The sequence below is a fragment of the Aureobasidium melanogenum genome (genome assembly GCF_000721775.1).
Source record: "Aureobasidium melanogenum CBS 110374 unplaced genomic scaffold scaffold_1, whole genome shotgun sequence".
In the NCBI taxonomy this organism is placed as follows: Eukaryota; Fungi; Ascomycota; class Dothideomycetes; order Dothideales; family Saccotheciaceae; genus Aureobasidium; species Aureobasidium melanogenum.
The window spans coordinates 1,063,091-1,089,875 of record NW_024470053.1 but is presented as its reverse complement, the minus strand read 5'-3'; the positions used below and the strand labels follow the sequence as shown (position 1 = coordinate 1,089,875).

Below are 26,785 nucleotides of genomic sequence, written 5' to 3'. Positions count from 1 at the left end.
CATCACCATAATGCTTTAGAACCTTGCTTCGTTTTCGTCGTGACTTTTTGATAGTTGAAGCATTTATGTCGCCCTTGTCCGGCACACAAACGCCGCTCGCGGTTCCGTCTCAGCATGCTGCAGCTGCTTCGGGACTCGCTTCTTCACGTCCAAAAACCACCATCACTCGTGGCCACAGCTGCGTCGCCTGTGCTAATCGAAAAGTGCGTTGTGATGGCCAAAGACCGTGTTCAACATGTCGAAGGTCTGCCACACAGTGTCTTTCGAAGCCTGTTCAACCTGCCCGCGCTAAGCGTACGAGAAGAGCTCGCCAGCCTAGCACTATCCGAAGCACTACTCCTGACAGCTCCAAAGTCGTCGAATCCAGTCTTTGTGAGCTTGTAAATGAACGAGGCCACTCGCGCTACGTCGAAAAGTCCTTCTCTTCTCGTCTTCCTTACTAACTCCTAGACTGATACCTCCCGTAGCGTAATGTGGGTCGGTGTAGGCAAAGAAGTATCGTTTTCCTCGTACTCATCGTTTGACCAAGGCCCGACTTACATTTCATACAGCTCTCAGCTTTCTCTGGCCAGGATGAACCAGATCTAGACATCGATTCCCCCTCCGACACGAGTCCCGCTTCGATTCTCGGCGAGGGGCTTATCTTTGGGCAATCTGTTGTCAACCTCTCTGATAAACATCCCGACCCAAGTCGCATCATCTGGCTTTGGTCAACTTATCTCGAGAATGTGAACATTCTCGTAAGAATTCTGCACATTCCAACCGTGCAGCCTTTGATCTTGAACATGGCTTCAGATCCAACTAGACCGAAAACAAAGGAAGCGCTTCTATTCTCGATTTATTTAGCTGCCATCTGCTCTGTACCCCAATGTGATTACGCCGAAGCTGAAAGGATTATGGGTCAACCAATCGGTGAATCAATCCAGTTGTACACTGGACTGGCGCAACAGGCCCTAATCAACGCACGCTTTCTGCAGACCCCCAACTTCCTCACACTTCAGGCTTTGGCACTCTTTCTCGTTGCGCAGCGAGCTCGACTTGACCCTCAAACAATGTGGCAATTGACTGGAGTAGCAATCCGGAGCGCTCAGCAGCTAGGATTTCATCGAGAAAAAGCACTTACAAGTCCATCCGTGTCTGTCTTCCAAGCCGAATTGCGTCGACGCTTATGGTGGGAGTTGACGCTTCTCGAAAGCTTTGCTGCTAAACAGTGTGGCGTCATGTCTATCATCTCATTCCGGTCTCTCTGGGATACTAATCGACCTCTGAATATCAACGACTCAGCTCTTCACCCAGAGACGCAGGATGTCCCTCATGGCGTTCCTGGTATTACAGAAACGAGCTTTTGCAGCGCTCGATTCGAAGTTGGAGAACTAACGATTAGATACACCTCTCCTGACAGGACCCTGCAAGATCCCCGTGATGTAGATGTCGCCATCGAAGAGTTACAGCAGCGTCTCGAGAACAGGCTTTTGAAGCATTGCGACCCTTCGATTCCATGGCACAAATTGCTGCGGTTATTTTGCAGAGGCGCTCTTGCACGTATCAAACTAACTGTACAACGACACCAGATGTTTGCCAGCTCTGGCCTGTCTCTGGACCAAAGAGACAGTACTTTCTTGCTTTGTCTGCATCTGGTCGAAGCACCGAACAGCTTTACAAGAGACAAGGCGTTACAAAAATATCTTTGGCAAGCCAACGCTTTCTTCGCCATCGACGCATTCATGTTCTTGCTGGGAGAAATTGCCTATCGAACCATCGAACAACCTTTGCCGGTGCCACTGGGGACTGTATGGGCAGAGATAGAGAAGGCATTCGACAGCCAACCACGTCTCCTATACGACGAAAGTAATGCCATCTATAGTGCAGTTAGAAATCTGTCCCTCAAGGCTTGGGAGAAAACTTGTGGTCAAAATGCTGAGCAGGCTGTACCTCAGTTCATACGAATTCTCCGGTCGAGATCAGCAACCACTAACACTTCTGGAGAAGTGACGCATACAGCTGCTTTAAACACTTCTACAGGGGACGTAGCTGAGACGAACACCTTCGATGGAAACGAATTCAACTTTGATCTAGATAGCCTGGACCCAAACTGGAGTAAGATAGCTATTCCGGACGATCAAGAATTCTGGGAGTATTGGCAGCAGTTTGCTGCAGATGAGACTGGGTTATCTATCAGTTGAGTGGTGTTACAGGATAATTGAGCCGCGTGACTACATCGAGTCAACCGAATCCAGCACATTGAGAAAAGACCAAGACTTCGCCGTCCGACTGCACTATCGATGCAAACAGTATCTACAGATACCAGAGATCCATTCAAAGAGAGCTCTTGTACTGTACAGCACTTGTTTTGTGAATATCTTCCACTGGCCTCGGAAACTTTGTATGCTGTGACAGTCGAATTTGTGGAAGTCTATATTATCAAAGCAGCTCTACTCGAATAGGACTCAGAGGCACTAATTCTGTTTCATGTTGCAGCTCGCTCTACGCAGTTTACCTGTTCACAGCAAGCAACTTCTATTTTTGGAAAGATCTCCGAGAGAAGTGCCGTCACCGGCACTTACAGAAAATCAACCTCAAACATCAATATCGCTTGCACCATTGAACAGTCCTGACAAGACATTTTTTTTTATTTGACTCCAAGCAATTGAGGCTTCCGACATCGAAATGTCACGCTATTTTTCTGACTCGAAAGGGCAAAGCACCGCTTGATCCATCTAGTCGCGACACTGAGCAGCCGCATACTATCGGTCTTGCTGAGCGTCTGACCTTTCGAGCTGGCTGCGGACAGATGCACACTCAACATGTGTCGAAACAAGCTACGTGCAGTCATTTTTAGCAGCGCAGTAGTATCGCCGCAGATGCACGAATGCTTGTATTGTGGATAGCCTGCCATGGCAGTACATTTTTCGACTTCTACATTGCATACATAAGGGGCTCTGGCCCTGGAATGTATCGACCAACTTCTTGCAGACTCTTTCATCATGACTCTCACAAGACAGGTTTGGGCTCTCCTGGGTCTCTCCAGTGCTTTGACTCATGCAGCAAGCTATCGTACTGTCGGCTCATCGGGTTGCGCAGCGCAGATGGTCTTTGTGCCTCCCTACACTGACACAGTAGTGTTCCTAGACAAGTACGTCATCAGTCGTGTCAATAAAATGGAACATGCTAACGAGGCATAGTTATCATCGCAACTTTGGTGGCCCAGGAGTGAATTTCCAGACTGGCGCTCATTCTTCACACCCATTCATGCAGGACGATGATTCGGGACTGTTCGTCTTCGGTGTTGAGTACGAGTGGCGTACTAACAACCTCCGCAAGTTGACACCAAAATCAAACACGTTCTGTGCTGCAGGCGCTTTCATGCCAGATGGTACCATGGTCAATGTCGCAGGTGCGGAACTCTACTCCGGTGATGCCAACACCAAGCATCTCCAGGACGGCCGTCAGACTGTGCGAAGGTATGCACCAGGACCATGCAAGATTGATGGATGTACTATGGATTTCGAGGTCAATGTCAATGAGCTGCAGTCTCGAAGATGGTACCCAACCTCCATTACTATGACAAACGGAGATGTCCTTGTCGTTGGCGGCTCAGATGTTGGTCTTCTTGTCACTAACGAAGCTTCAATCAATAATCCCACCTATGAGCTCATCAAGGCCGATGGCAGTAAAGCACCTCCTCAGAGAAACTTGACCATCCTGGAGTTTGGCGCTGAGGATAACCAGAACGCTGATATGTCTTTCAATCTCTATCCTATCCGTATGTGTAAGATATCTTGTACAGATGAAGCTCTGCTGACTTTATTCCAGTCCAACTTATTCCGAATGCCGAGGGTGCCGACCACATCTTCACGCTTGCTGGAAATCGGGCTAACGTGTATAACTATGGCACCGACGAAGTACACAAGGATCTGCCAGATATTCCTGGAGGCCCGAGGACTTTCCCCGGATCTGCTGCTGCTGTGTTGTTGCCCCTGGGCATTGGTGCCTACCAGCCCACTATTTTGGTGTGTGGTGGCAGCTCGGGAGACATCCCCAATCCCAAGGCTTTACCCGACTGCTACAGAATCAGACCAAATGACGAGAACCCTGTATGGGAAGAGGATGACGCATTGCCGAATGGTGGCCAGACAATGATTGAACCTATACAACTCCCTGACGGCACGGTTGTCATGATGAACGGTGCGCACAAAGGATGCGCTGGAGGCTACCAAGCCGAAGATCCTGCAATGCAAGCATTGATCTACGACCCATACAAGCCCAAAGGGCAGCGCTTCACCAAATCTGCCACATCTGAGATTCCCAGAATGTACCATTCTGTCGCCATTCTCCTTCCAACAGGCGAGGTCCTGGTGGCTGGCAGCAACCCTGATGTCTTCTACAACCCTGTCGGAAAAGTTATGCAAGCAAACAAGAAGTATCCTCTGTTCGGCAGCAACGGGCATACATCATACCTTCATCAACAACAGTCGCCTCACTCAGCATATCCTACCGAATACCGCGTCGAGATCTATTCACCGCCTTACATGGACCATGCTGCTAGCCGTCCTTTCATCACTGCCTATCCCATTTCTGTCAAGTATAACGAGAAGTTTCAGATTGCAGCTCAGGGAGCGCGAGAGGATGTTGTCGTTCGACTTTCTTACTCTGGTTTCCATACTCATGGTGTTGACATGGGAGCGAGAATGGTACAACTGGAAGCTGTTTTGAGCCCTGATGGAGATGACATGATTGATGTTATTTCTCCGTTCAACCCCACAATCATGCCGCCAGGTGTTTATATGCTTTGGGTTATTGAGAAGGGTATTCCTTCTGAGGCGGTGTGGATGAAGTTGGAACTTTGATTGGAGGAGTAGGATTGTTGTCTCTTGTAGTATGTCTGTAATAACTTAATTTTGTTTCTTCGACGAGATTCATAAGCAAGCACGACCCTCCGAGATGTTGTCTGCTGTCATTCCTTAGTAAGAACTTCTTGACAAATTGGAATTGGAAATAGAGGTCATACCTGAAACGTTGACAGTCCGATCCAGGGACTTGGGTATACGAACGACACTGAGCTCATCGTCGAAGTGTGTGCAGCGCAGCCGCTGCAAGCTTAAGCAACCCCAAAGTCACACAAACCTCTGCACAACTCCTCGCAACGACCCCGTTGAAGATCCACACCGTAACATCGCTTTCTAGCCAAGCCAGAGTGAAAATAACCCTGAAGAATACCACCGCCAGTACTATAACGCCTATGGCAACTACCATATCGTCTGCGAGCTCCTTTTGTTCATCTTCAACGGGATCATTCAAGTATTTTATGAGCTTGCTACCCATGATTACGGTGGCTGAGCCGCCAGTCGCAATTACTGCTACTGTGCAAGCCATGGTGGTACCATTCCAGAAAATTGATTCAATGACATTCATGAAGTCCATGACAGATTCTTTGGAGAGAGGAGGTAGATGCGACAGAACAGGAGCGTGTGAGTGTTGAGCTTGTTTTCTCGATAGATGTGTCAAGTCGTGGAGGAGGATAGAAGAGAAGAATTGTTCGAATGTTTGAACGCTTTGTAGACAGTACAGTCGGCAGAGCTTGGGTCGTTGAGACGATATGAGTCTATTGCGTATTTCAGACGAAATTGAGTCACACCACCTTGCTGTGTACACAGACATAGCCGTCAATCCAAGACTGTTACGAAGGTACATCCATGGTCAATTTTCTTAAGCAAGATTCGCTTTCAATCATGTTGACCGCCTCGAGATTGTTCATGTGGAGTGAGAATACAATTTCTATAATTTTCAAGCTTCACACCACCATCCTGGACCACTCACCAAGAAAGCACGTAGAATGGGACCAAAATGTTGGGAGAGGTAGCACATCTCCCAGAACATAGACTCAGTTGTGTCCTGACGGTGAGACGGAGTTGCTTTTATGAGCTTTCGTTTGCCTGTCGAGACAAGTAAAACAAAGCAAACGCACAAGAGGCAGGTGCAACTCTGGCGCCGCCAAGGCAGACACACTCATTTGCCTACTACATCCAAGTGAAGACGGAACACTGAAAGCTGAACTCATTTTGTTTTGTTTCGATCCAAGTCGTCACTCAGAGCTCGCACAACACTCGCCACCACGGAACTCACCAGCTCCCACAACACAGCTCATACGATAGTGCTACACAAAGCGAAGCCATGGCAGACCCTATTCCTCTTTGCGGCTACTATCACCGCGGCCGATGTTTCAGAGGTTCGCAGTGTGATTACTTACATCCAGCCAATCTGGACCCAATGGTGCCCAAGGAAATCGACTACCAAGTGTGCAACGAGGTCGGTCAAGGATGCGTGCGCTGCTTCCAAGCCGGATATCCAGTAAGTCGGTGATGCTTTCCACTCACTATATGTGCTGACACGGTGCAGTGCGACAAGAAGAATCGTAATCACAATGATCCTAAGGATCCGTGCTCCGAGTGTCGCCATTTTGGTGGATCTGGATGCAAATGTATCCTTGCTCAGAACACGACCCAGAATGACATGTTGTATCCTATGATGCTCAACGGCGCTAATCGTGAGCCCGAGTACAGCCTTCCACCATTCAAGCACAGAGAGGAGCCAAAATCTGATGGCAAGATTCCGAGTTCGATGCCCGCGGACGAGATCAAGCCCGACTGGACTGGTGCCTCCAAGGAAGAATTACTCGCAATGCCAGACATGCTGCCTCCTCAAGTTCGCCGCCGTCCCAGAGCATACCTCATTCCTCCACGCGAAACGAGATCGAAGAGAAAGAAACGTGACTGGCACGCCACTCATCCTCCTAGCGGCAACACAACTTCGTCCGTTATGACCTCTACTCTCTCACCGGGGCCAATGCAACACATGGCGGTGTCCATGCTGCAGTCATCAGCGATTCCTCTTCAAGGCCCTATCGTCTCCACCACTGTGCATTGGCCGACTCACCGACCGATGCCAATGTACTACTCTAGTCACACGGTAATTGGTCCTAGCATGCTAGGTTACCCTATGGCGCAAGCCATGTCTCCTGCAGTCAGTTGATTACATCTCCTGGTCAAGAGCTATTATACTAACCGATCAACAGTGGGTTTCTCAGTCAATGGCACCGCCTAGAGCTCCATTGCCAATCAACCGTGTTCCTAACGCACGTCATGCGGGCTACTCCCCAGGTCAAGGCACGTCTCAAACGGTGTGTGACCTTGATCAGATTCCTATCTAGAAACATGTTACTGACGACTAGTAGCGTCAGCCTCGTCCATCGGTTCATCACAGACCAGCTATGCCTACCACAACCATACCCGCTACAAACACACATCAGGCTAGCGGCTCCAATGGCTTCTCATCCGACATCGTCGATACTCGCCCAGCAAAAAGGTCTCGCACAGAGGCTAATGCAACCACCACCAGAGTGGAAGAATGGGTAAAGGACGTCGCCGACGTCAAAGACAACACGGATGCCACGCGTGAATTCTCAGAGTCCACTATGTGGCGCCCATGATGGAGGATGTCAACAACAGGGTTTCTGTTCTCTTGCTACGACTGGCGATATCGCTTTTTCCCTCGCCGTGAAAGCTCGCATCTCTAGCTCTTCTCTTTCAATCTTTTCTGTTCCAGTGGCACCATGATAGCATGGTGTAAATGTTCGTAGCTCTCTGAATTGACACTTCGTCAGCTTGCTACTTAATATATCAACTTCAGCTTCAAGAAAGCATTCGGCGATCATATATATGCCTGAACATCATCTGTTATTCATGAGCTTCTGATTAAATTTGACAGGGTCAGGGCTCAAGTGCCAATCCGGCCAGTGAAGGGAATTGTCGGCGGCGAGTCATTGTGTCGCGGATGTACCATTCTTTCCGATCCGGAAAGGGATTCAGTTCGCAACCACTTTACGAACAGCAGTAAGAACTAATCTGAGCATGCCCAACGCAACAAGAGCCTCAAATATTCCCTTCAGTGTCGGAACACAGAGATTCCACCACAAGCCGGCAGGTCGAAAGTCATGTCTCGCCGATTCTTGCTCAAAAGTGATGCAGCAAAAGCACAAGGACATTGCGATGACGCCCGAAAATATTTTTTCGAGCTTCTTGCGAGTTTCCTGCTGAGACTGTTTGCTTGATTTTTCTTCCGCTTTTGACGCTTCTGTGTCGTCGAGTGCAGTTCCGACGCCGTTTAGAGTGTTGAATAACATGATGCCGAAGGGCTCGGCGAGCTTGACGCCGATGATCCAGGTTGTGGCGACGAGAGTGACAATGGCAATGATGATTAAGGCAATCATTGCACTTGCATGGACAGCTGATATGAGTGTATCCATGTTTGCTTCCTTTGAATAGATCCTGGTGATGGTAGGCTGGTGTTGGCGGTATGCTAGCGGTCGTGTGGTATATTTTTGTCGAAGTTTGAGAGACGGCAGGAACTGCAGGAGAGTCTTGTATAGCAGAAGACTACAGAGGGTATTTGACTCGGTCATTTTTATAGTGCTAGTACGGTAAGCCCGGCCTTACCAGCAATCAGTGCGGCCGTGAATCCTTCAGACCATCATTACTACAAACAGCCAAGAGCGAGGTATTTCGCCGCGGACCCGCAACATCATCACATCAGGCAGAGGCAGTGCTCATTGTTCTCGGCATCATTCGAGTCTCTGAACAGAGCTTAAACCTAAGCGAGTAGCAACCAGTTGCAAATATGAGGAACATCAGAGGAGATGTTGAAGATGAGAGGGACGAGGGGAGGTGCGGTCGGCCCCTCGCCGAGAAACTTCCGACATCACCACCTTGCAATTCTACAACCTCTTGCAGACGACGCAAACATCTTCAAATCAGTAATGATCTTGATAAAGAGATCACAACGATTGAGTATTGAGGATCTGCCCATATGGTTGTTTCTGTGCATCACGGGATCAGCGACGGGGATAAAATTCCTCTTTGCGGATGCCCGGCACGTCAAGAACGTCGCGACCTATGCGGCTCTCTTCGCCTTGTATTTGCCTGTCGCAATAAACTTTGATAACTCTCGGGACACTAATGATCTGATCTATCTTCAATTCGCCGGCTAGAATCAACGCTGTGCCGCTCTATTTAATTGTGTCGTCTTAAGCAGGTCGGTATCTTGGCAGCTGCCTATCGTAGACACCGCCAGGTTCCTTTTGAGAGGAGGTCAGCCAGGATGATACATAACTTGGCGGTTGTGAAAAGATCTAACCCAATGTCGTTTTCACCACCCAAATCATTATCTGGACATCAGTATCATGCATATTCCGATCATTGATTTCTCGGCGTTCCTAGACGTATCCAGCAGCAGCGATGCAAAGCTCGAAACAGCCAAGAAGCTCGATCAAGCATGTCGCGAAGTTGGGTTCTTCTACCTCTCTGGTCATGGAATTGATCCGGCACTTTTCACGGCAATGCTCTCAAATGCCAGACAATTCTTTACTACTGCTTCGAGAGAAGAAAAGGATGCAATCAAAGTAAAACCAAGCGGTGAAGGGTCTGGCGATGACAGCAGAGGCTACAGACTGGTGGAAAGAGCCGATGCAGATTATGAAGTAGGCTTGAGACGAACGTACTACTTGACTCCTGATCTGATGATCCTTGCAGGCTGTTGACTTCCTTCGCGAACTTGGAACAGAAGGACCACCGTACACGAAAGGCCTTGGTCGGAACCAGTGGCCTAAAACACCGGCATTTCTGCGTCCAATCGCTGAAGAGTATACTACACGTCTCGTAGCTCTTGGTGTCGCAATCATGAAAGCTTTTGCCCTGGCCTTGGATGTGCCTGAAGAAGTATTCTCCAGCAGAGTTGACGAATCATTTTGGCAGCTACGTTTAGCTGCATATCCTGGAGTTTCTGAGGGAGCAGACGAATCCAAAAGTGGACTGTACCAGCATAGCGACTTTGGGATCTTGACGTTTCTTTTGACTGATGAGCACAGAGGCTCATTAAAGGTTCTCGCTCCTAACGGGAAAGATTGGATATCCACCGATCCTATTCCAGTACTACCTTTCCATCTTATGGCCATGATATCTTGCTGATTCTTGCAGAACACTCTCATATGTAACATCGGTGATATGCTGTCTGTCTGGACTGACGGCATCTACAAGTCAACACAACACAAAGTTCTGCACGTATCCCAAGACATGCGCATATCCATTCCATTCTTCTTCGATCCGAATTGGGATGCCAGGATCGAGCCTGTACTCGGCAATGCTGAGAAGAAGTCAAAGGGGGAGGGTGCGAACTACAAGGATATATTCACAGGTGCCATCAAATACCCTTATTGAGGTAGCAGAAAAAGTAAGGGGCTCAGAAACAGAGAATGGACGACAACGCTTGTTGTGTTTTATTCATTCAAGACAAATACATATTTGGATCTTGTAATACTAACTCAACCCAACCAAATTGCAGCGCTCAAAGCCATTACCATCGCGGGCATCAGACTTCCTGTCAAGCTTCCTGCTGCTCCGGAGGTTGCGGGACTCTGCTTGTTTAGGTGATCGGTCTTGACACGAACACAAACAGGATAAGTATTCTTTCCAGCGAAAACAACGACATGGAGGCGCTCAGATTCCCTCTGGTAATAAGTATCATTCCCGGCAGAATACACTGGAGATGACCAGTGGAAGAAGTCGAATGGAGACATTTGCATAGCAGAAATGGATGAGTTCTGAGATGAGCTCCAACCGAGTAATGCTATTACTAAAGTGAGTCTTTGACTAAAAATAAAGGATATAGTAAGTAAGGACTCACAAGCACTGCCAATACCTCCAGTGTCAAGTTTCGAAGTACAACTTTGAGGCAAGTTGCCCATGCATGGGCTGTTGATATCATAACTCGTTTGCATAAGATCATTCACACAATCTTTTCCAAGAGCTCCTGTGCAATCCCCGTCGTCTTTCTCGTTGTAACCGTTGTTGTCTGATGCTGATAATAGGCCGAGAGGAAGCGAGGCACAAAGACGAGGCATTTGCGCTCCACTGAGAGACTCCGCGGCGGCGACAGTATCGTTCAGATCGGCTCCGCCTGACCATTCGAGATCGTAGAAAGAGGCCGCAATCCGTGGATTTTGTACGCTTGTGCTGACGTCTGGAGTAAACTCTGCAACGTTGACACGAAGTGTAAAATTCCTGTCACCCATTTGGAATGGGACCGATTTCGTGATGTTGGGATTCTGGTTGGCATCTGCAAAGGCAGTATCGTTGGTGCTTCCAAATGCATTCCCAGGACCTGAATAGGCGGCAGATGCGAAGGCAGTGCCTGAGATGAGCAACAAGGTATTTTTTATCATGTTTCGCGGTATGATGTTAGTGGTAAGGTAGGTTGTGTGCAAGGTATTCGTGAATCTATGGGTTGCTTGCCAGGTGCATTATATCTCTTTGACGGGCATGCCACTGCCCCAGAAGTCAAAGCTAACGGGCGCCTCTTGCGCACTTGTCAGTATCATACTCAGTTCTTACATACTTAAGCGACCATCACCGTGTAGGGATTCGCTGACAGTCAAGGAAACATCAGAGTCTGAATCCTTCGACCAACAGTAGGTCACGGGATACTCAAGCTTCACGAACAGTTTTCTACAGTTATTTCCAAGACCGGTGAAGGGTAGCAGAGTTTACGGCCATAAAGTTGGAAGATTGGTGAGAAGGAAGGAGTATGACATAGAGATCGCTGTTATACCAAGACGCCAAGCCAAGCCACAAACAGGAGACCCCCCCACGGACGACAGCAGACTTGGTTGACCGTTGCATGTCGAACATAACTTCCACAACTCGATTATTACCGTAATGCTTGTCATCTGTTTGCATGAATTAGACTTTGAGGGAAGCGTCCCAATCACCCTCAGGTGTCTCCTTCCATTGCTTGGTTTCCGGGTCAAGCAATCTCTGAGCATCCTTCCATTCTTCTCTGATGATACACGCCCTTTTCTCATCGCGACACACGATAGCTGCTTCGAAGGGTGCCGGCCTAGCTGCAATGCCAACAATCAAGTTGTCGGCGTCAGGTAACATGTCTTTACCTTGAGCGTCCTTCTTCGGTGTGATAGAAAACGACCACAAGATTCCAGTGACACCAAGAAACAGACTTCGGTCAGCAACGTGCATACCAGGACAGATACGCCGACCGGCTCCGAAGCCTACGGTGTCTCTCTTGCTTGAATCTGGATGAGCCGCCATTTCTGCCATAGAAACACTGTCACTGTCTTCGGTGAAGCGATCGGGATTGAAACGACGTGGTTCTGTATATCGGTCTGGATCCATCATGATGGCCCACGCATTCAAAATGACTGGAGCTCCCTTTGGAATCCTGTATCCCATATACTCATCGTCTTGGATACATGCGTGAGGTACAGCGCCCAAAGGTCCTACTGGGAACCATCGGACAAGCTCTTTCACACATCGTCTGATGTAAGGTAAGTTGGCTGCATCGGCCATGATTGGCAGACGGCTGGGCCCTACGACACGATCGATCTCTTCCTGTGCTTTCGATTGGACCTCTGGAAAAAGCAACATGGCTTGGATGAAGGCATACAAGGTGGCCGCTGTGGTTTCCATGCCGCCTTCGAAGATGTTGCCCACAGTATAAGCAGCTTCGACATCCGTTATACCATCCTTTTCTTGTGCTCTGGCAAGTCCAATACTCATGCAAGGACCAAGAGTTCCATTTTTTATATTCTCTTTAACAGCGTGCCAATTCTCCATATGGACTTCATGACCCATCTGCAATGCGCGATGCACCCTATCCTTGACGGGAAGAAGAGCGTCAGGCAAGAATCTTAGGATTGGAAAGGCGTCAAGCAAAGCAGCAGCAGTGCTGCCGAGAGCAGCCTGCATAGCAGCCAGCTCATTGTCAAGCTTGTGCATCCTGGGGTCGGTGGTCGAGGAAGATCTCCAACCATACAATAGTGTGGCGGTGAGGGACGTTGTGTATCGTTGCAGGCTCGAAAAGACGTCATTGGGGGCTGTAAGTATCTCGTTCAGCATTTGCTTGCGTTCCATCAATTGATAGGGATCATAGTTCTTTGCTGCCTTAATACTGAGAAGTGAGTGGGTCACCTTGCGCAATTTGCGCCACAAAGGAGTGTAGGGCTGCCGATAAAGGTCAGTAGAGATTGATGCCTGTGGCGAAAGCAGCCTACCATGAACACAATTCGGAGCTTGCTGGTAGGTATGTGTTTTGCTGCATACGCTTCGGGACGATCCGAGTAGATGGCACTACGCTTATCCAACAAGTCTTTCACAACCTCTACACTACCTAGGACGATCATCGGTCGACTTCCGACCATTATACTGTAGATAGGCCCATACTCTCTGGTCCATTTGGTGAACTGGAGGTATTCGTTCTTGCTAGGAATCTTGCTCGATGTCAGGCTTGTGTTTCAGTACAGAACTTGTTAGCACATACCTGATGTAAGTTGCCAAGAATTGGCACAGTACGCGGACCTGGTGGGTAATTCTTTGGCCTAGAGCCTAGACCTGACAACAGATGTGCTCCGATTGCAAGGACTAAACCGACGAAAGAGACAGTGTATATCGATAGCATTTTCAATCATGGATGGAATAAAAGAATCGACACTATCCTCGAGACAGGTTGGGATGAGACTTTTATAAGTCATGTAAGACTAGATATGCATGCCTATATGTTGCAGCGACTGCCCCGCATTGTATATCACCTGTTCTCTCTTTGGCAGGTGCAGCGAGCGGTTGTGCCCGCCGAAAGGCATCAATAGGTCCAAGATATGCAGCTTACAATCTGATTGTTTCATATACAGAGATGAATCCGATTGGGAGCCGATCCGAGATGTGTATTCAACACCGGTGAGCCAGGCATTTTCTAAGTGGTAAGGTATCCTTGGGCGTACAACATGAATGGCTTTATTCGTGGAATAGCTCTGACTGATTTTGTCAGCAGGCCCGCAGCAAATGAATCAGCCTGACTCCATCCCGACTGAACTTCTGTAGCTAGAACGTCCTGAGTGCCCGAAGCGAGGTCGTATTTTCCAGATGATGGCCATCGCCCATAAGCTCTTTTTGAAGACTATGTCGACCTTATTCCTTCCACTCGTCTCTTCCTAGCCTTACGATATCAGATTGTTCAAGTACCCAGAATTTCTCTGGAGCGTTGCCCTCTTCTACCACCTTCACAGCAGCCACGGCAGCTCTTCCAATAGTCGTCTGATCTTGAGCTGCATCATAATGTTAGTCTCCCTATACCACACCAGCACATCAGATAAACAAATTGAAGTTGATCCTACCCCATTTATCCTGAAAACCTTGTGAGATTTTCTTGAATCCATCAAAGATATCCTCAAGCCATTTGTTCTTCGGGCTTTCCCTTCCAAGAATCATACCAGGTCGCAAGATGATCGCATTCTCGAAGTCCAGTTCCTTGATGGCACTCTCCACGCCTCTTTTCATCTTTGCATACGGTGTCAAGGCAAATGGACTGAATGATCCACTTATCCCTGCGCTTGAGCAATACACATATGTCTTGACGCCTGCTGCCTTGGCAGCTTTTGCATTCTCAATGCATAAGTCGTGGTCGATGGCCCGTTGTGCAGCAATGGAACCAGCGCTAGCCAAGGTGGTTCCAACCGCATTGAAGACCACATACGGTGTAGGAGAGAGTGTAGAAATTATGGGACTCCATTTTGCAGTGTCAGTCTCGATGATAGTCTTCAATTTCGAAAATTGAGTTTGGGTTTGTGGAGCGCGACGGGAGATAGTCGTGAGTGATGTGCAAGTAGGCGAGTAGAGAAGCGTGGCCAGAATCTGTGAGCCAACTGCACCGGTTGGACCGAAAATCAGAGTTGTAGTCATCGTATTGAACTCTGTCAAAGGTTGGACAGTGAGGGTTGAAGTCACAGGAGGGTGGAAGACAACAATTTGGACGATTGCGGGTCATGTCCAGGGTCACACCAACCACTATGAGCTAGGCAGACACCATTGATGATGTCTTACGTAGATTGGCGACTAGTTGCAATGAGCCTGTTCAACTGCACGATGCCTGTACGACAGCAGCTATGCCCATGAAGAGATGTTGTACTGGACATGGACAGGCCAGAGTCCTTACAGTTGTAGAAAGAACGGAAACAAATTGTCATTAAGTCATATTCGAGTAACCACCCCATAACTCGCTTTACTGCCTAGCAGCCTTGAACCGATCCCGAGATTCGTCTTTGGGGGTTTACTTCTTCTGTGACTGATCCTGTGCTCCAGTCATATCGTTGATGCTGCCACCAGCACCCTTGGCTGTGTTCTCGAGCCCGGATGAAGCATCAGAAAGTGTCTTTCCAACACCGCGTCCGACGTTGCCAACGACACCTCCAACGGTGTTGACGGTGCCTTATGGAAACTCATCAGTCCGTTGTCTTCGTAGAGTCTGGGAACATATAAAGACTTACCCGATGCTACACCTCCGACACCAGAAGCGAGACCGCCAGCAGCATTACTGAGGCCACCAAAGAAACCGCCACCTTGCTTAGGCTGCTCGGAAGAGTTGTTGCCAGACATTGTATAAGAGTGTTGGTTTAGAGTTTGGATATTGAGTTTGGTATAGTCGTGGATGGTCCAAAGGGTTGTGCTTGATGTAATATCTTTTCTCGGCGCTTCAAGAATTTAAGATGGAGAAAGGAAATCGAGGTTCAAGAGCAGGAAGCTCAGCTTTTTTGTACCTTGAGGAGATCAAGGGTGTGAACACATAAAGGTGGATACACGAGATGAGCAATGACGTCTGTTTTTCTGGGGTGAGCTGTTTACCAATCGCGGGGTTTGTTTGTCCAGACGCGGTTCGACAGACAGGGATCTCTCGACGACGACTGGCATGCTCATTATGCACGAGCGGCACGAGGACGACAGAGATGAGCTTGTGGCTCCAGAGTGCGGTACATTTGGTTTCACTTCGTCTGCTCAAATGATAAGGCCAATCACATTTTATCTCTGGGAGGATTGCTTCGAAAAAAAAAAAAAACAGGTAAAAAAGGAGAAGAAGGCAGTATGTTGAGGGCAAGATAATTAAAATTCGTTCAGTTCGTAGTGCACTAGGGATATAAGGTACATGAATCTTCTCCAAGTGTGGGATTCCTATCTCTTTCACTGGCCAAACTCCTTAGGCGAAGATGGGGATGTTGAGACCGTAGTTGACGGGGTCGTTGAAGCGGAGACCTCTGTCGAGAGCGCTGATGGCCTTGATCTCGTCCTCAGCAAGATCGAAGCTGCAGACGTCAAGGTTCTGAGCAAGGCGGTCCTTGTTGTTGGACTTGGGGATGACGGCGACACCACGCTGAGTGGCCCATCTCAATAAGACCTGACCAGCAGACTTGTTGTGCTTGTCGGCAATCTTCTTGACGACCTCGTTGTCGAAGAGAAGAGGGGTGTCGTGTGCTCTCTGCATCTTCAACTCAACAAAGGAAGCGGGACCGAAGGATGAGTAGGCAGTGACGTGGATGTTGTTCTCCTGGCAAAGCTTGACGAGACCCTCCTGAGTAAGGTAAGGGTGGTGCTCAATCTGGAGAGTGGCGGGAGTGATTCTGGCGTAGCGGAGGAGGTCGAGCATGAGAGCACCGTTGTAGTTGGAGATACCAATGCTCTTGGCGAGACCCTCGTCGACCAATTCCTCCATGGCCTTGTATGTCTCGGAGAGGGGAGTCTTGGAGAAGGAGATCTTGTCGTTCTCGTCGGACCAGCCGGGAGGGTAACGAACGCTGGGATCAACATACTTCAAGGCGACGGGGAAGTGAATGATGTACAGGTCAAAGTAGTCAATGCCCAAGTCTGCGAGCTGCTTCTTGGCGATGGGCTTGACCTTGTCGGCGTCGTGGAACGAGTTCCAGAGCTTGGAAACAAGGAAGAGCTCCTCACGCTTGACAAGTCCGTCCTTGATGGCACGGGCGACACCCTGGCCGACCTCCTTCTCGTTGCCGTAGTCGCAGGCACCGTCGAAGAGTCTGTATCCAACCTTGATGGCGTTGTAGACAGTGTCGGCGCAAGTGTCGTTGTCGACCTTCCAGAGACCGAAACCAACGAGAGGCATCTGTGCAGGAGATCAGTATTTTGCATATTCTAGTCTCAATAGATACTAGGTTCTTACCTCGTGGCCGCTGTTGAGCTTAACAGTAGGAGCAGAAGGCATTTTGGAAGAGTAGTGACGGAAAGTGACTGGTTCGATCTTTTTGTGGCAAGTAAAAGCAGGTCTTGCAATGGCCGAGTAGCGGAGGGTAGCTCTAGAGGCAAGCAAAGGAGCAGATCTGTGAAAAGGGAAAGAGTAGAATCAGTCGTCTGAGGAGGGGAAGGCTTCACGTCTTAAATAAACATGGCATGGACTTACCGCGAAAAAGGCTTGAGCACGTTCATCATGGTCTCTTGGGTGGCAGCCAACGGCGGCAGCGTACAGAATAGCTTTTAGTGTGGTGGACAAAGCGGACCTTCGACTTTAGGCGGGAGAGGCGAGGATGGAGCAGATGTCACTGTCACTTCGTGGAGAAAACAGAGAGACAGAGTGCAATGGAATTTCGAGAAAGATTGCATGCACCTTGGTGGCGCCTGCCTACATTTTTGTGCCACGATCAACTGCCATGCTCCAATCCCGTCTCCTCTTCTGCCCGTTCGATCTTCGAGAATCGACACGATGCATTCTCCCGCAGCACACAGCATGCTTTTACTCTACCCGGGCAGGCTGGCAAAAATGTCCAAATAGTGGATGCCCTTGGAGGGGCACTACGCAACCGAAAACAAAGTGGGGAGCCTCTTTTAGCCAAAATCCGGCCCGCATTTTGAGACGTCCCCACGCGCTTGCCGGCACAATGATGCAGCGATAAGCTACTGCCCGGCTTAGGATAAACTGTGGATAAAATCAGGGGCATCCATTCGAAGCGCCGAGAATCGCGCCGCCAGTGACAAGATTGTTATACGCGTGCTTATACTACGAGGGCTTCCAATGCACACGCTTAGCAGTTCATGCTCGCAAGCACGCACAAGACGATGGAAAGGAAAGACTCCAAGGACTCAGAACGAGAGCATCCACGACACAGAATCTGGTATTTATTGATATCGAAAAAGAACAAGACAACCTGGGGCGAAGAAATCTGGTATAAAAGCGACTTTTGTCTTTATCCATCCCAGCACAAACAAGAAAACTCGACGCCGGACCATATGGGAGGTACAAGAAAAGGTGGAAGAGTACAGTAAAGGACGAGAGCAGCACCGCGAGCACGAGACTGATGAGGGGGTATGTGTCTACGACGAGAACTTCTTGGTGATCTTGGCCAGGACTAGGGGTCATGTGTTAGTGAACCATTCTTGCTTCAACAGACGGAGAAATGTACTGTGTAGTGCGACGACTGAGATGATGAAGCCGACGGAGAGGACGAGGACGACAAAGGGGTCGACCTTGAGACCTGGTGACTCGTCGGTGTAGAGTCTCAGCATAGTGCTGCTGCTGCCACCAGCACCGGCGGCGCGAGTGCTACTGGGTCTGACATTGGCAGCGCGGTCGGCACGGTCAGCGGCTGCCTTTCTGCGGATAGCGGTTGCGGGACCGCCAGGGGCTCTAGGAGAAGCGGCGCGAGCAGTGGTGGAGCCAGTTGAGGCACCGGCGTTGGCGGGGGAAGAAGGACGAGGAGAAGACTGTCGAGCGCAGCTGGGTCAGATAAAAGTGCGTGTAGAAGAATCGTGTGACGATTTGAGAACAGTGTCGCAGGTTGCTGCCACAGTCTTGTCGCTCATTCCCAGTAGACCATCTCTTCACCACATCTATCCAGGAACGGCTCTCAAGCAACGTGGTAGAGCGACAAGCTTGCGCAGTATGTCCTGTAAGGGACACAGGCATGCGGAGGAACGAATAGGGACAGGTAGGCGTACCATGATGGTCGAGATGTGACGAGAAGCAGGTGATAGATGTAAATCAAAACTGGATCGCTACAAGATTCGAATACAAAGGACGGCGATGGTCGAGTCAGAACAGCAATTGATGGGCGAGAAGGGTGTCACTGTGCTGTCGAAAGCTTCATGAACTCTCTCCTCTATGCTCCAGTTGACACCAGCTGTTCGTCCCAGCCAGCGTTGCGCACGGATGCAATTTGAGGCCTTGGCGGGTGCTCCTTCCCTTTGTCGCTACCGTCTGGGCCTCTCGACTCGCAAGCTTTCTGGGGAACAGGAGACCTCTTGCTGTTCACAAATCACAACCAAACATAGCATATCACATTGTGACCAGTACCATGACCCAGCCAAACATGCTTTTTTGAATACAGTCCGAAAAGAAGACTCGCCTGCCCTTCCCGTTTTATGCGGCCATACAAATTACCCATGATACACGCACCCCTCCAACCCCCATCGTACTGAATGAAGACTCCAACCATAACCCGTAACCAGACCACCTAACAACCCCAAGCAAAAGCGAAAGATCAAACATGTCCAGACAGCCCATCGCCAGCCGTCAGACCATGTAGTAGCCCCTGTACCGACAACCACCGCCTATCATTCGACGACATTTTGACATAACAAAAAAAAAGACCAACCCAAAGATAGCCAGAAAAAAAAAGGACCCTATGCAGTTACTGGTGTCCACTGCACAGAGTCAATCTCCCTTCTCGCCATCTTGTGTCGATACAAATGACCCAAACCCATAACTCGATGCACGAACGGGGTATATGTTGTTTCCCATGAACCCACAAAAGACACCTTCTTGTCCAGTCTCGATGGTTTGTTGCCGTGCTTGAAAACGATGACCCATGCAGTATGAGAGATGATGGAAAGAAAAAATATAAAACAAACTCCGGCATGCCTCTTACAGTTTGAGAGGATTAGTGATGCGTAGAAATGTGGGTGTGGCTTAACCCCAGACAGGAGCTTGAACTCCAAGGCTGTTCTTAGCAGAGCCCCATACTCCGCTGTTAGAGCCCCATGAAGCACCGAGATTGACTCCTTTGTCAGCTACGGAGCCGTTTGGACCAGCGGAGGTGGAACGCTCGTTTCTGGCTTGCTCGTTGGCACTAAAGCCGAAGCTGAGGGGCGAAGGAAGGGGAGTGGTTGAGCGCTTGTTCAGACCAGTAGCTTGCGCAGCATTGGGCACTGGGCGAGTGCCAATGGGAGCAGCCGCGGCGCCCTTAGAGCCCTGGCCAAGAGGCGGCGAACCGCTGGGAGAAGATACCGAAGTACGGCTGGATTGCTGAGTCTCGCCCAGAAGGCTACCAAAAGTGGTAGGGTTCGACTGCGGGGATGAAGCACTGTTAGGTGACTTGGGAAGCATGACACCATCACGAGGAGGCATCTGAACAGCAGGCTCGCCGTGGAAAGGGTCAAAAGCAAGAGGTGAAGCACCACCCCTGGAGGCTCCTGAGATGGATGCTCTGACATCTCCTGAGATGGAGCCTCTGACGTCCTGCGAGGCACGGCGGGCAGCAACAGCAGCAGCGTCCGAGGTGGGGTACAGGGCGGATTCGTTGCCGTAAAGAGCACGGTGCTGACGGGCAATGAGTTCGCGGCGTTCGTCTTCACTCATGGTTGTAGCAGCTGCAGGGCTCAGAGCGCGGTCGGGCTTGGGACCTTGGGCGGAAGTGTCTGTAGGCGGGAATCAACTTGCCATTCTAATTGTCTAAGGCTGTTCTGCGATGCTCTTACTCCTGTTGTATTGCTGCTCCTGGTGATAGTTGCGGAGCTCCCTCTCTCTTTGCGCGGCCATCCTTCGCTTGGCCTGCATCATCTGCTCTGCCTCATTTTGACGCGGTGCGAAGCGCTGCGACGCATAATAGCCCTGGAGACCAGCTGCCGAGTTGGATCGCATACCGTCGTATTCACTAACCGAGTGGTGGCGTGCCTGTCCCGGACCGCCCATGCGACCATCGGCGGGCGAGTTGGATTTGGAACCAGCTACAATCAATGGTAAGTACTAGCTCATTTTACAGAGACTTAGGATACTCACCATAGTCAGCGTTGAATCCACGGCCCATCATCATGGGCGGCATGGACTCGCGGCGGTTGTTGTACTGTGGTGCTCCGCCAGCCATCCACTTGCCGCTCTTAACGAGGTTGTCGGTGGCACGCTCAATCTCTGCGAAATTCTGTCAGCTGCTGCTCCCAATCTCGGCTCTTCTAGACAATCCAATAGAGCCAAATCCCCGTCGTTCCAAGTTCTAGTACACTTCTTTTTCTCCAGGATCATTGGCCCCATGTCGAATTGTCCTCTCTTTCTTCTACGCACCTTCGAATTGGGAGCTGAATGCGGAAGATTCTTCTCTCGAAGCGGAAGCAGTTCCTGTAGAATATTGTCTCAGATTTTCGGTGCCGATCGACGGTGGTTGTGTCTACTGACCGGATCTCGAAGGAGGGGCAGGTTGTTCCCACGAAGGCTGGCGACCAGGAGCGGGCCATGCACCGGTGGCAGCAGCGGCCTGGTTGTTCTGCTCGTAAAAGGCGGACATAGCGACTATAACAATGTATGGGTCGGTCGAGGCTGACTATGTACAAGAGTCCGAGTCGTTATGCGGAGTGACTGCCGTTCGTAAAGACTCGAGAGGTGAGAAATTCGAAGGGGCAGAAAATGCGGACTGTTGAACGGCTACCGTTAGTTTGGTCAAGGGCCCAAGGAATGAAAAAAGGAGTGGCAGGAGGGCAATTGAAGACAGGCGACGACGAGGGCAGCAAGGAAGGACCGTGAGATGGACACTGACAGACAGACCGGACAGAGTCGCAACAGCAGCAGCAAACAGTAGGGACAACTATGGCGGGAGATTGAAAGCAAGCCGCTGGTCTGCACAACGGTCCAACTAGGTGTCGACATGCTAAAAAAGTCAAAGCCCGCGTGCACCGCTTCTAGCCCGAGCGTCGCCCTCTTTCATGCAAACCCTAAACAATTTTTTCCTCGTCTTCGACCACCAGAGACATGCGAAACAAGGAACAGCAGAGCAGCAGGAAACAGTCGAGTACTCACCAGACGATGCGCAAAAGGAATGACTGAACCGGCCGTCGGATCTCGTCCTGGAGGGAAGCGGATCTCTAGGAATAGGGAGAAGGAAAGGAGACGTGGTTTAATGCCAGGAAGAGTGGGATTCAATCAAAAGAGGAGCACCAGAGTCTTTCTTTGGTGGGCTGGCGTTCGGCGGTGCGCTTGAGGCAGAAGGCCGATTCACCGAAATGAAAGTATCAATTTGCGGTGCGGTTTGCGGGTTGCGGGTTGTCCGGCTGGCTCCTTTGCCTACCTTGGCCATGTCTTCTCAACAAGACGCGATCGTGTTGATAACGATAGCTCTGTTCCTGCCAATTCGTCTCGCATCTTGATCTGCCTGCCTCTCCTGTCTCGGCACTTGTGATTGCTATTGCTCTTTTGCTTTGACTGCTGTATTTCAGTCCATTCGACTCTTTCACAAGACTGAGGCGCCGAGGCTGTCAGACCAAGACAGGAAACAATTCAACCGAGCCACTTGATGCATCATGCTGCATCCACCCAGCGCGACTTTTGTTCCTCCGCGTCGCCTATTGGCCGCCGCGATGCATGATGATGCTTCACCACAATCATGACCCTCGAGTGTCACGTCTTCGAGTCCTGGTTGTCGACAAGAAAATCAACGCGACGGGTTCCGCGATTGGGAGACGCTTTGTCCGTCTCTTGCTCCACAACGATAGTGGAGGCTTTCGCTAACCACCTCCAAAATGTCTCTGTCCGTGATCGCGAACCCTATCTGGATATATTGATCGTTTGATGACCCAGATTTTGATGCTCCTTGTTTTGTCAGTCCACGCCGTGAGCTAACCGCGATGCGATTCCGCGTGTAGAGGCACAAGCGGTATCAGAGTGCTCTCAGCGAGGGGTCTCATCTGTACTGTTTCTTGCAACCAACCCCATTCATCGATGGCTTTACCACGCGGTCACCCCCGCTCTCTCTACCGCGAGTCCACGCTTTGGCGGCCAACGCGGCACGCAATCTTCGCCCTTACCCCACACCGCACTTGGACACGGCGCTCATATCGATTTTTCTGTAGAGCCTCAAGGCATTTGATAGAGCTATTATCCTTGACAGACTTGCTTTCCATCTTTTATGCAAGTTCTGTCTGGAGTCGACCTTGTCATTATCGCATTTGCACAGACCGAACTTGTCAAAGTGGTTGTTCTCGAGGACATGTATGGGGGTCTGAGAAACAAGCTGAACGTGATTTTCGTGCGTATCACATGTCCAGGGTCTGGAGATGACCTGTCAGAGCTTCATTAATCTCCGAAAAGGCATGTCTCACAGCCGATTTTCAGGATGAGTGATGTGCAGGTCAGTTCTGGTTGGCAGTCACGAGTGGTTGAAAAGTAATGGTCTGAAAAAGGCTCAAGATCGGATACAGCTAGGCAGGCAGGTAGTCGGCTGAGCTAGATTGGCGACTCAAGCGACATGATCGTTTAGCTGGGAATATTGCCTGCGATACAAGGCGTGCTTCATTCTTGAAGAAAAGGCAAATCTCTACATGTTTGTGCCACGAGATGTTGTGCAGGCAAGGTGCGGGTCCCAACGACGTATAGACGCACGATACAGAACATATCTTATCAATGATACACAGAGCTTGTTGGCTTTACTCTCGAGTCTCTATTGCCGATGTGTGCGTTTGATGTTATGTTGATGCCGAGTCCAAGTGGTATACCTGCAGAAACAGCAGCTTGGCATGGAGCTGGATGGAAGTGGAAAGTTCCGAGCGACGGTGAAGCTTGACCAAAAATTCGTTTCGTCAGACAGCCCTCGCCGCCGTGAGAGCGCGTTGTCGTCAACCACCACTATTGTTCATACACTCGACACACTACAACAACCAAGATGGGCATCTGGGACTCCTTCACCGGCCGCAAGACTGCTGAACAACCTGCACGGGATGCGCCCATGCAAGACATGGCTGTGACGACACAATCGCAACCGCAATTCGAGGCTCAAGACGTCAACTCTTTCTTCAACACACCCGGCGCCTTCGACCCGGCTTCGCTACATCCCCTCGCTGGCTTGAACCAGGACACTCTGGACTACCTGTCGCTCGACGACCAAGCCCTGTCTGAGCTTCCTGGCAACCGTAGTGCCCTGCCGTCGCGCGGCTGGTCCGACGACCTCTGCTACGGCACCGGTGTCACGTATCTCGCTGGTCTGACTGTTGGAGGAGCCTGGGGTCTTGCAGAGGGTCTGAACAGATTGCCCGCATCAGCGCCGCCAAAGCTCCGTCTCAACTCGGCCCTGAACGCCATCACTCGCCGTGGTCCTTTCCTAGGTAACTCGGCTGGTGTTATTGCCATGGTCTACAACGGCTTCAACTCCTTCATTGGCCATTACCGTGGTAAACACGATGCTGCCAACAGCATCGTCGCCGGTGCATTGAGTGGCATGCTCTTCAAGAGTACAAAGGGCCTCAGACCCATGATGATTTCTGGTGGCCTTGTCGCTGGTACCGCCGGTGCCTGGACTGTGAGTTTTGCAACACGACCTTGTGTCTTTCTAGCCGCGTACTAACAAGATGCCTTCTAGTTTGTTCGTCAAATGATCTAAACTCCTGTAACCTTCTCTCTCGCACTTTAATCTTGCCACGTCCTGCCGCCGGATCTCCCACCGCCCAGACGTTTCCAACGGCAGTCATGACTTTCTTCATGACCATCACCTCACTCCCCTGTCGCTCCGTCCGACCTCCATCTTACACCTGTACAGTAGAAGCAAAAAGAACCGCGGGTTGGGCATTGCAAGGCGTCACGGATCAATCTTCTTTTAGTCTTTTACAGCGGCTTCTCTCGAATACATCGTCTCCCATTCGACTCTCCTCTCAGATCTTGCTATGGTGGGTGCCATTGGTATTCTCTTTGCTCTTGTTTGATTTAGAAAACATGTTTTTGTGCTTCGTGGCATGTCCACATGGTTAACGAAGGCTATGGAAACGTCTGTCTCTTTCAACTCTTCTTTTGCCTCATGTCTCGCTCGTTCCGTGAATTTGTTGTTTCACCTGGCTTGAGTGACAATCTTCCTGATCTGCTTCAGAGCGGCTTTTGATGTCTCTGTCTCTTCCTCAAGGCCAACTGTAATTTTCGAGAGCTCCATCTTACAGTCTGACCAGTTGCATGCGCGACATGTTGGCGGCTTGAAATAGTTTCACTTGCGCTCTCGCTGGCATTCTGATCGCTCTTCTCTTCGCTTTCTGTTGTTCTCTTTCACTCATTTTCTGGCGCCGCTTGAACTCGTCTGTGATTATCCGTCGGCGCAACAACAACCTTCTGCCAATCAATCACCAGGTCTAGCACGATGGATTGGTTGCCATGCTCTGATCCCTCGTCAGGGGTTGCTGCCAGTTCTTCCACATCTTTCTCTGCATCATCACCTGCGACTACTGCCACCTCCTCAAGGTTGGTCGACACTCTCGGACCGTCACAACACGAGCAACCAGTTCTAGTTCCCGAAACCTTCAGCGACCCGTTCACCGGCGTGCCCAGTGCACCTTCTGACGTCTCTCGACTCTTCATGCTATGCCAGTGCGAGACTCGGCCTTGTCCACTCTCGGTCCCTGGGTCCTTGTTCTTCTTATACGTCTACGCACCGCTTTGGAAAGAGGAAAGTCGCAAGTACAAAAAACAAATCCCTCAAGGTGCGCGAAGGTTTGTACTCGACTGTGAGAGCAACCGGAAGCTCGCAACATACACACGCCTCTACACAGAATGGTTGTTCAGCGGCGGCGCACCACCTTCGCTCGCCAAACTGCATCGCAATGCCGACGGCTCTACCAGTGTCTCTTTTTCAGCCAAGGTCCGAGCTTGCGTCTACGTCCTTAGACTTTATTCGCAGCGCCGATACCCCTTGTATCGCGCCTGCAATCAGATCGCCTCAATTTTTGGTCAGGAGACTAGCTTCCAAGTCAGTCAGGAGTCCTGGCAGAACGTCGTGATACGCACAGAGCCCCCTGAGATTCCTAGCGACGTATGGACTCACGCTTATCCTACGCCTGCTATTCCAAGGCCATCGTCGCCTGTCGACCAAAGAGACTCCACCACTCTCGTTCAGACTCAGCACTTTCGTGGTGCAGCATCTATCCAATCTAGCGAGCCTGACGATGTTCCCAATGGATGGACTCTCTGGACCCCAGTCACAGAACCAACTCTCCAGCGCTTTGCTCGCCACAGAGCCTACTCATATCAGAGCAAGCGAGGTTACGAAATCGTTCATAGCTCCGTCGCAATGCCTATGCATGAGATCGGTATCTATCGTGCAGCCAACGCCAGGCAGATGAGCGGCCAAAGTACCAGATTCTCGAGCCCCGATGTTCTTGCTGGTGCCGAAGAAGGATACGAAGTTGAAGCCCGGTCCAATGCAACTGATCCTGCTCAGGACCCACGCCATCAACTCATCAAGAGGCTCTCTCAGACACCCCAAACCGGTACACCTTCACCTGAAGATCTCGCTGCAACAAAGCGCGGTAATGCTCGCTCGCGTCAACCATCTACTCCTGCTCCGACGAAAGCCATAACCAGACCGACCAGAATTCGTCTCATTGCTCCCCAGAGGCCATCCACCCCTGAGCAAATCGCTGCCTTTGAAGAAGCCATGGAGACCCACTCCCCTACCAACACCTACGATGATGCATTCTCCGAACCACAGGTGCAAGGAACTGGAGATTCTCCCGAATCCAGTTCAAGCTCGAGCTCGAGTGAAGCAAGTTACCAGCTAAGCATGACTAAGATGTCGATGGCGAAGGATAGGTTGAGAGATGCTGGACTTGGCATAGATGGTATTGGAATGAAAGACCTGGCTGAGGAGAGAGTTCTTTTCAACCCAAAGGATTGGGAGTAGTTAATGCTTTTTCATGATGTATAATACAGG

The 26,785-nt window shown here is 50.2% G+C and overlaps 15 protein-coding genes across 15 annotated transcripts; 6 read left to right on the top strand and 9 right to left on the bottom strand.

Annotated features, from left to right (window-relative positions):
- Positions 1–152: 152 nt before the first annotated feature.
- On the top strand, positions 153–2,171 carry M437DRAFT_26894 (uncharacterized protein; the record flags this gene model as incomplete). The annotated part of the gene is made up of 3 exons (XM_041019106.1): positions 153–415; positions 468–495; positions 552–2,171. Coding segments are annotated over 3 exons (1,911 nt in total), but the record flags the coding sequence as incomplete, so codon positions are not given.
- Positions 2,172–2,984: 813 nt separating this feature from the next.
- Positions 2,985–4,847, top strand: M437DRAFT_80037 (uncharacterized protein; the record flags this gene model as incomplete). The annotated part of the gene is made up of 3 exons (XM_041027275.1): positions 2,985–3,133; positions 3,183–3,763; positions 3,814–4,847. 3 exons carry the CDS (start codon positions 2,985–2,987, stop codon positions 4,845–4,847), a joined length of 1,764 nt encoding a protein of 587 aa, XP_040884414.1.
- A 214-nt stretch (positions 4,848–5,061) lies between these two features.
- Positions 5,062–5,373, bottom strand: M437DRAFT_61800 (uncharacterized protein; the record flags this gene model as incomplete). The annotated part of the gene is made up of 1 exon (XM_041023985.1): positions 5,062–5,373. The coding sequence occupies one exon, from the start codon at positions 5,371–5,373 to the stop codon at positions 5,062–5,064; it is 312 nt and encodes a 103-aa protein (XP_040884413.1).
- Positions 5,374–6,171: 798 nt separating this feature from the next.
- Positions 6,172–7,486, top strand: M437DRAFT_61799 (uncharacterized protein; the record flags this gene model as incomplete). Its single annotated transcript, XM_041023984.1, has 4 exons — positions 6,172–6,348; positions 6,397–7,020; positions 7,073–7,177; positions 7,232–7,486. 4 exons carry the CDS (start codon positions 6,172–6,174, stop codon positions 7,484–7,486), a joined length of 1,161 nt encoding a protein of 386 aa, XP_040884412.1.
- A 375-nt stretch (positions 7,487–7,861) lies between these two features.
- M437DRAFT_61798 (uncharacterized protein) lies at positions 7,862–8,302 on the bottom strand (the record flags this gene model as incomplete). The annotated part of the gene is made up of 1 exon (XM_041023983.1): positions 7,862–8,302. One exon carries the CDS (start codon positions 8,300–8,302, stop codon positions 7,862–7,864), a length of 441 nt encoding a protein of 146 aa, XP_040884411.1.
- Positions 8,303–9,235: 933 nt separating this feature from the next.
- On the top strand, positions 9,236–10,268 carry M437DRAFT_61797 (oxoglutarate 3-dioxygenase; the record flags this gene model as incomplete). Its single annotated transcript, XM_041023982.1, has 3 exons — positions 9,236–9,532; positions 9,585–9,980; positions 10,029–10,268. 3 exons carry the CDS (start codon positions 9,236–9,238, stop codon positions 10,266–10,268), a joined length of 933 nt encoding a protein of 310 aa, XP_040884410.1.
- Positions 10,269–10,372: 104 nt separating this feature from the next.
- On the bottom strand, positions 10,373–11,272 carry M437DRAFT_38046 (uncharacterized protein; the record flags this gene model as incomplete). The annotated part of the gene is made up of 2 exons (XM_041019762.1): positions 10,373–10,677; positions 10,735–11,272. 2 exons carry the CDS (start codon positions 11,270–11,272, stop codon positions 10,373–10,375), a joined length of 843 nt encoding a protein of 280 aa, XP_040884409.1.
- A 517-nt stretch (positions 11,273–11,789) lies between these two features.
- On the bottom strand, positions 11,790–13,521 carry M437DRAFT_61795 (cytochrome P450; the record flags this gene model as incomplete). The annotated part of the gene is made up of 3 exons (XM_041023981.1): positions 11,790–13,067; positions 13,118–13,333; positions 13,384–13,521. 3 exons carry the CDS (start codon positions 13,519–13,521, stop codon positions 11,790–11,792), a joined length of 1,632 nt encoding a protein of 543 aa, XP_040884408.1.
- Positions 13,522–14,027: 506 nt separating this feature from the next.
- On the bottom strand, positions 14,028–14,798 carry M437DRAFT_80031 (NAD(P)-binding protein; the record flags this gene model as incomplete). Its single annotated transcript, XM_041027274.1, has 2 exons — positions 14,028–14,164; positions 14,234–14,798. The coding sequence occupies 2 exons, from the start codon at positions 14,796–14,798 to the stop codon at positions 14,028–14,030; spliced, it is 702 nt and encodes a 233-aa protein (XP_040884407.1).
- A 367-nt stretch (positions 14,799–15,165) lies between these two features.
- M437DRAFT_80030 (uncharacterized protein) lies at positions 15,166–15,491 on the bottom strand (the record flags this gene model as incomplete). The annotated part of the gene is made up of 2 exons (XM_041027273.1): positions 15,166–15,323; positions 15,383–15,491. The coding sequence occupies 2 exons, from the start codon at positions 15,489–15,491 to the stop codon at positions 15,166–15,168; spliced, it is 267 nt and encodes an 88-aa protein (XP_040884406.1).
- A 595-nt stretch (positions 15,492–16,086) lies between these two features.
- M437DRAFT_36838 (Aldo/keto reductase) lies at positions 16,087–17,109 on the bottom strand (the record flags this gene model as incomplete). The annotated part of the gene is made up of 2 exons (XM_041019520.1): positions 16,087–17,010; positions 17,068–17,109. The coding sequence occupies 2 exons, from the start codon at positions 17,107–17,109 to the stop codon at positions 16,087–16,089; spliced, it is 966 nt and encodes a 321-aa protein (XP_040884405.1).
- Positions 17,110–18,212: 1,103 nt separating this feature from the next.
- On the bottom strand, positions 18,213–18,839 carry M437DRAFT_61792 (Pre protein translocase Sec Sec61-beta subunit; the record flags this gene model as incomplete). The annotated part of the gene is made up of 3 exons (XM_041023980.1): positions 18,213–18,247; positions 18,302–18,602; positions 18,837–18,839. 3 exons carry the CDS (start codon positions 18,837–18,839, stop codon positions 18,213–18,215), a joined length of 339 nt encoding a protein of 112 aa, XP_040884404.1.
- A 967-nt stretch (positions 18,840–19,806) lies between these two features.
- On the bottom strand, positions 19,807–21,394 carry M437DRAFT_71201 (uncharacterized protein; the record flags this gene model as incomplete). Its single annotated transcript, XM_041025639.1, has 5 exons — positions 19,807–20,534; positions 20,595–20,843; positions 20,896–21,024; positions 21,175–21,228; positions 21,286–21,394. The coding sequence occupies 5 exons, from the start codon at positions 21,392–21,394 to the stop codon at positions 19,807–19,809; spliced, it is 1,269 nt and encodes a 422-aa protein (XP_040884403.1).
- Positions 21,395–23,761: 2,367 nt separating this feature from the next.
- On the top strand, positions 23,762–24,475 carry M437DRAFT_61790 (Tim17-domain-containing protein; the record flags this gene model as incomplete). The annotated part of the gene is made up of 2 exons (XM_041023979.1): positions 23,762–24,394; positions 24,455–24,475. 2 exons carry the CDS (start codon positions 23,762–23,764, stop codon positions 24,473–24,475), a joined length of 654 nt encoding a protein of 217 aa, XP_040884402.1.
- A 741-nt stretch (positions 24,476–25,216) lies between these two features.
- On the top strand, positions 25,217–26,755 carry M437DRAFT_37854 (uncharacterized protein; the record flags this gene model as incomplete). Its single annotated transcript, XM_041019728.1, has 1 exon — positions 25,217–26,755. One exon carries the CDS (start codon positions 25,217–25,219, stop codon positions 26,753–26,755), a length of 1,539 nt encoding a protein of 512 aa, XP_040884401.1.
- Positions 26,756–26,785: the final 30 nt, after the last annotated feature.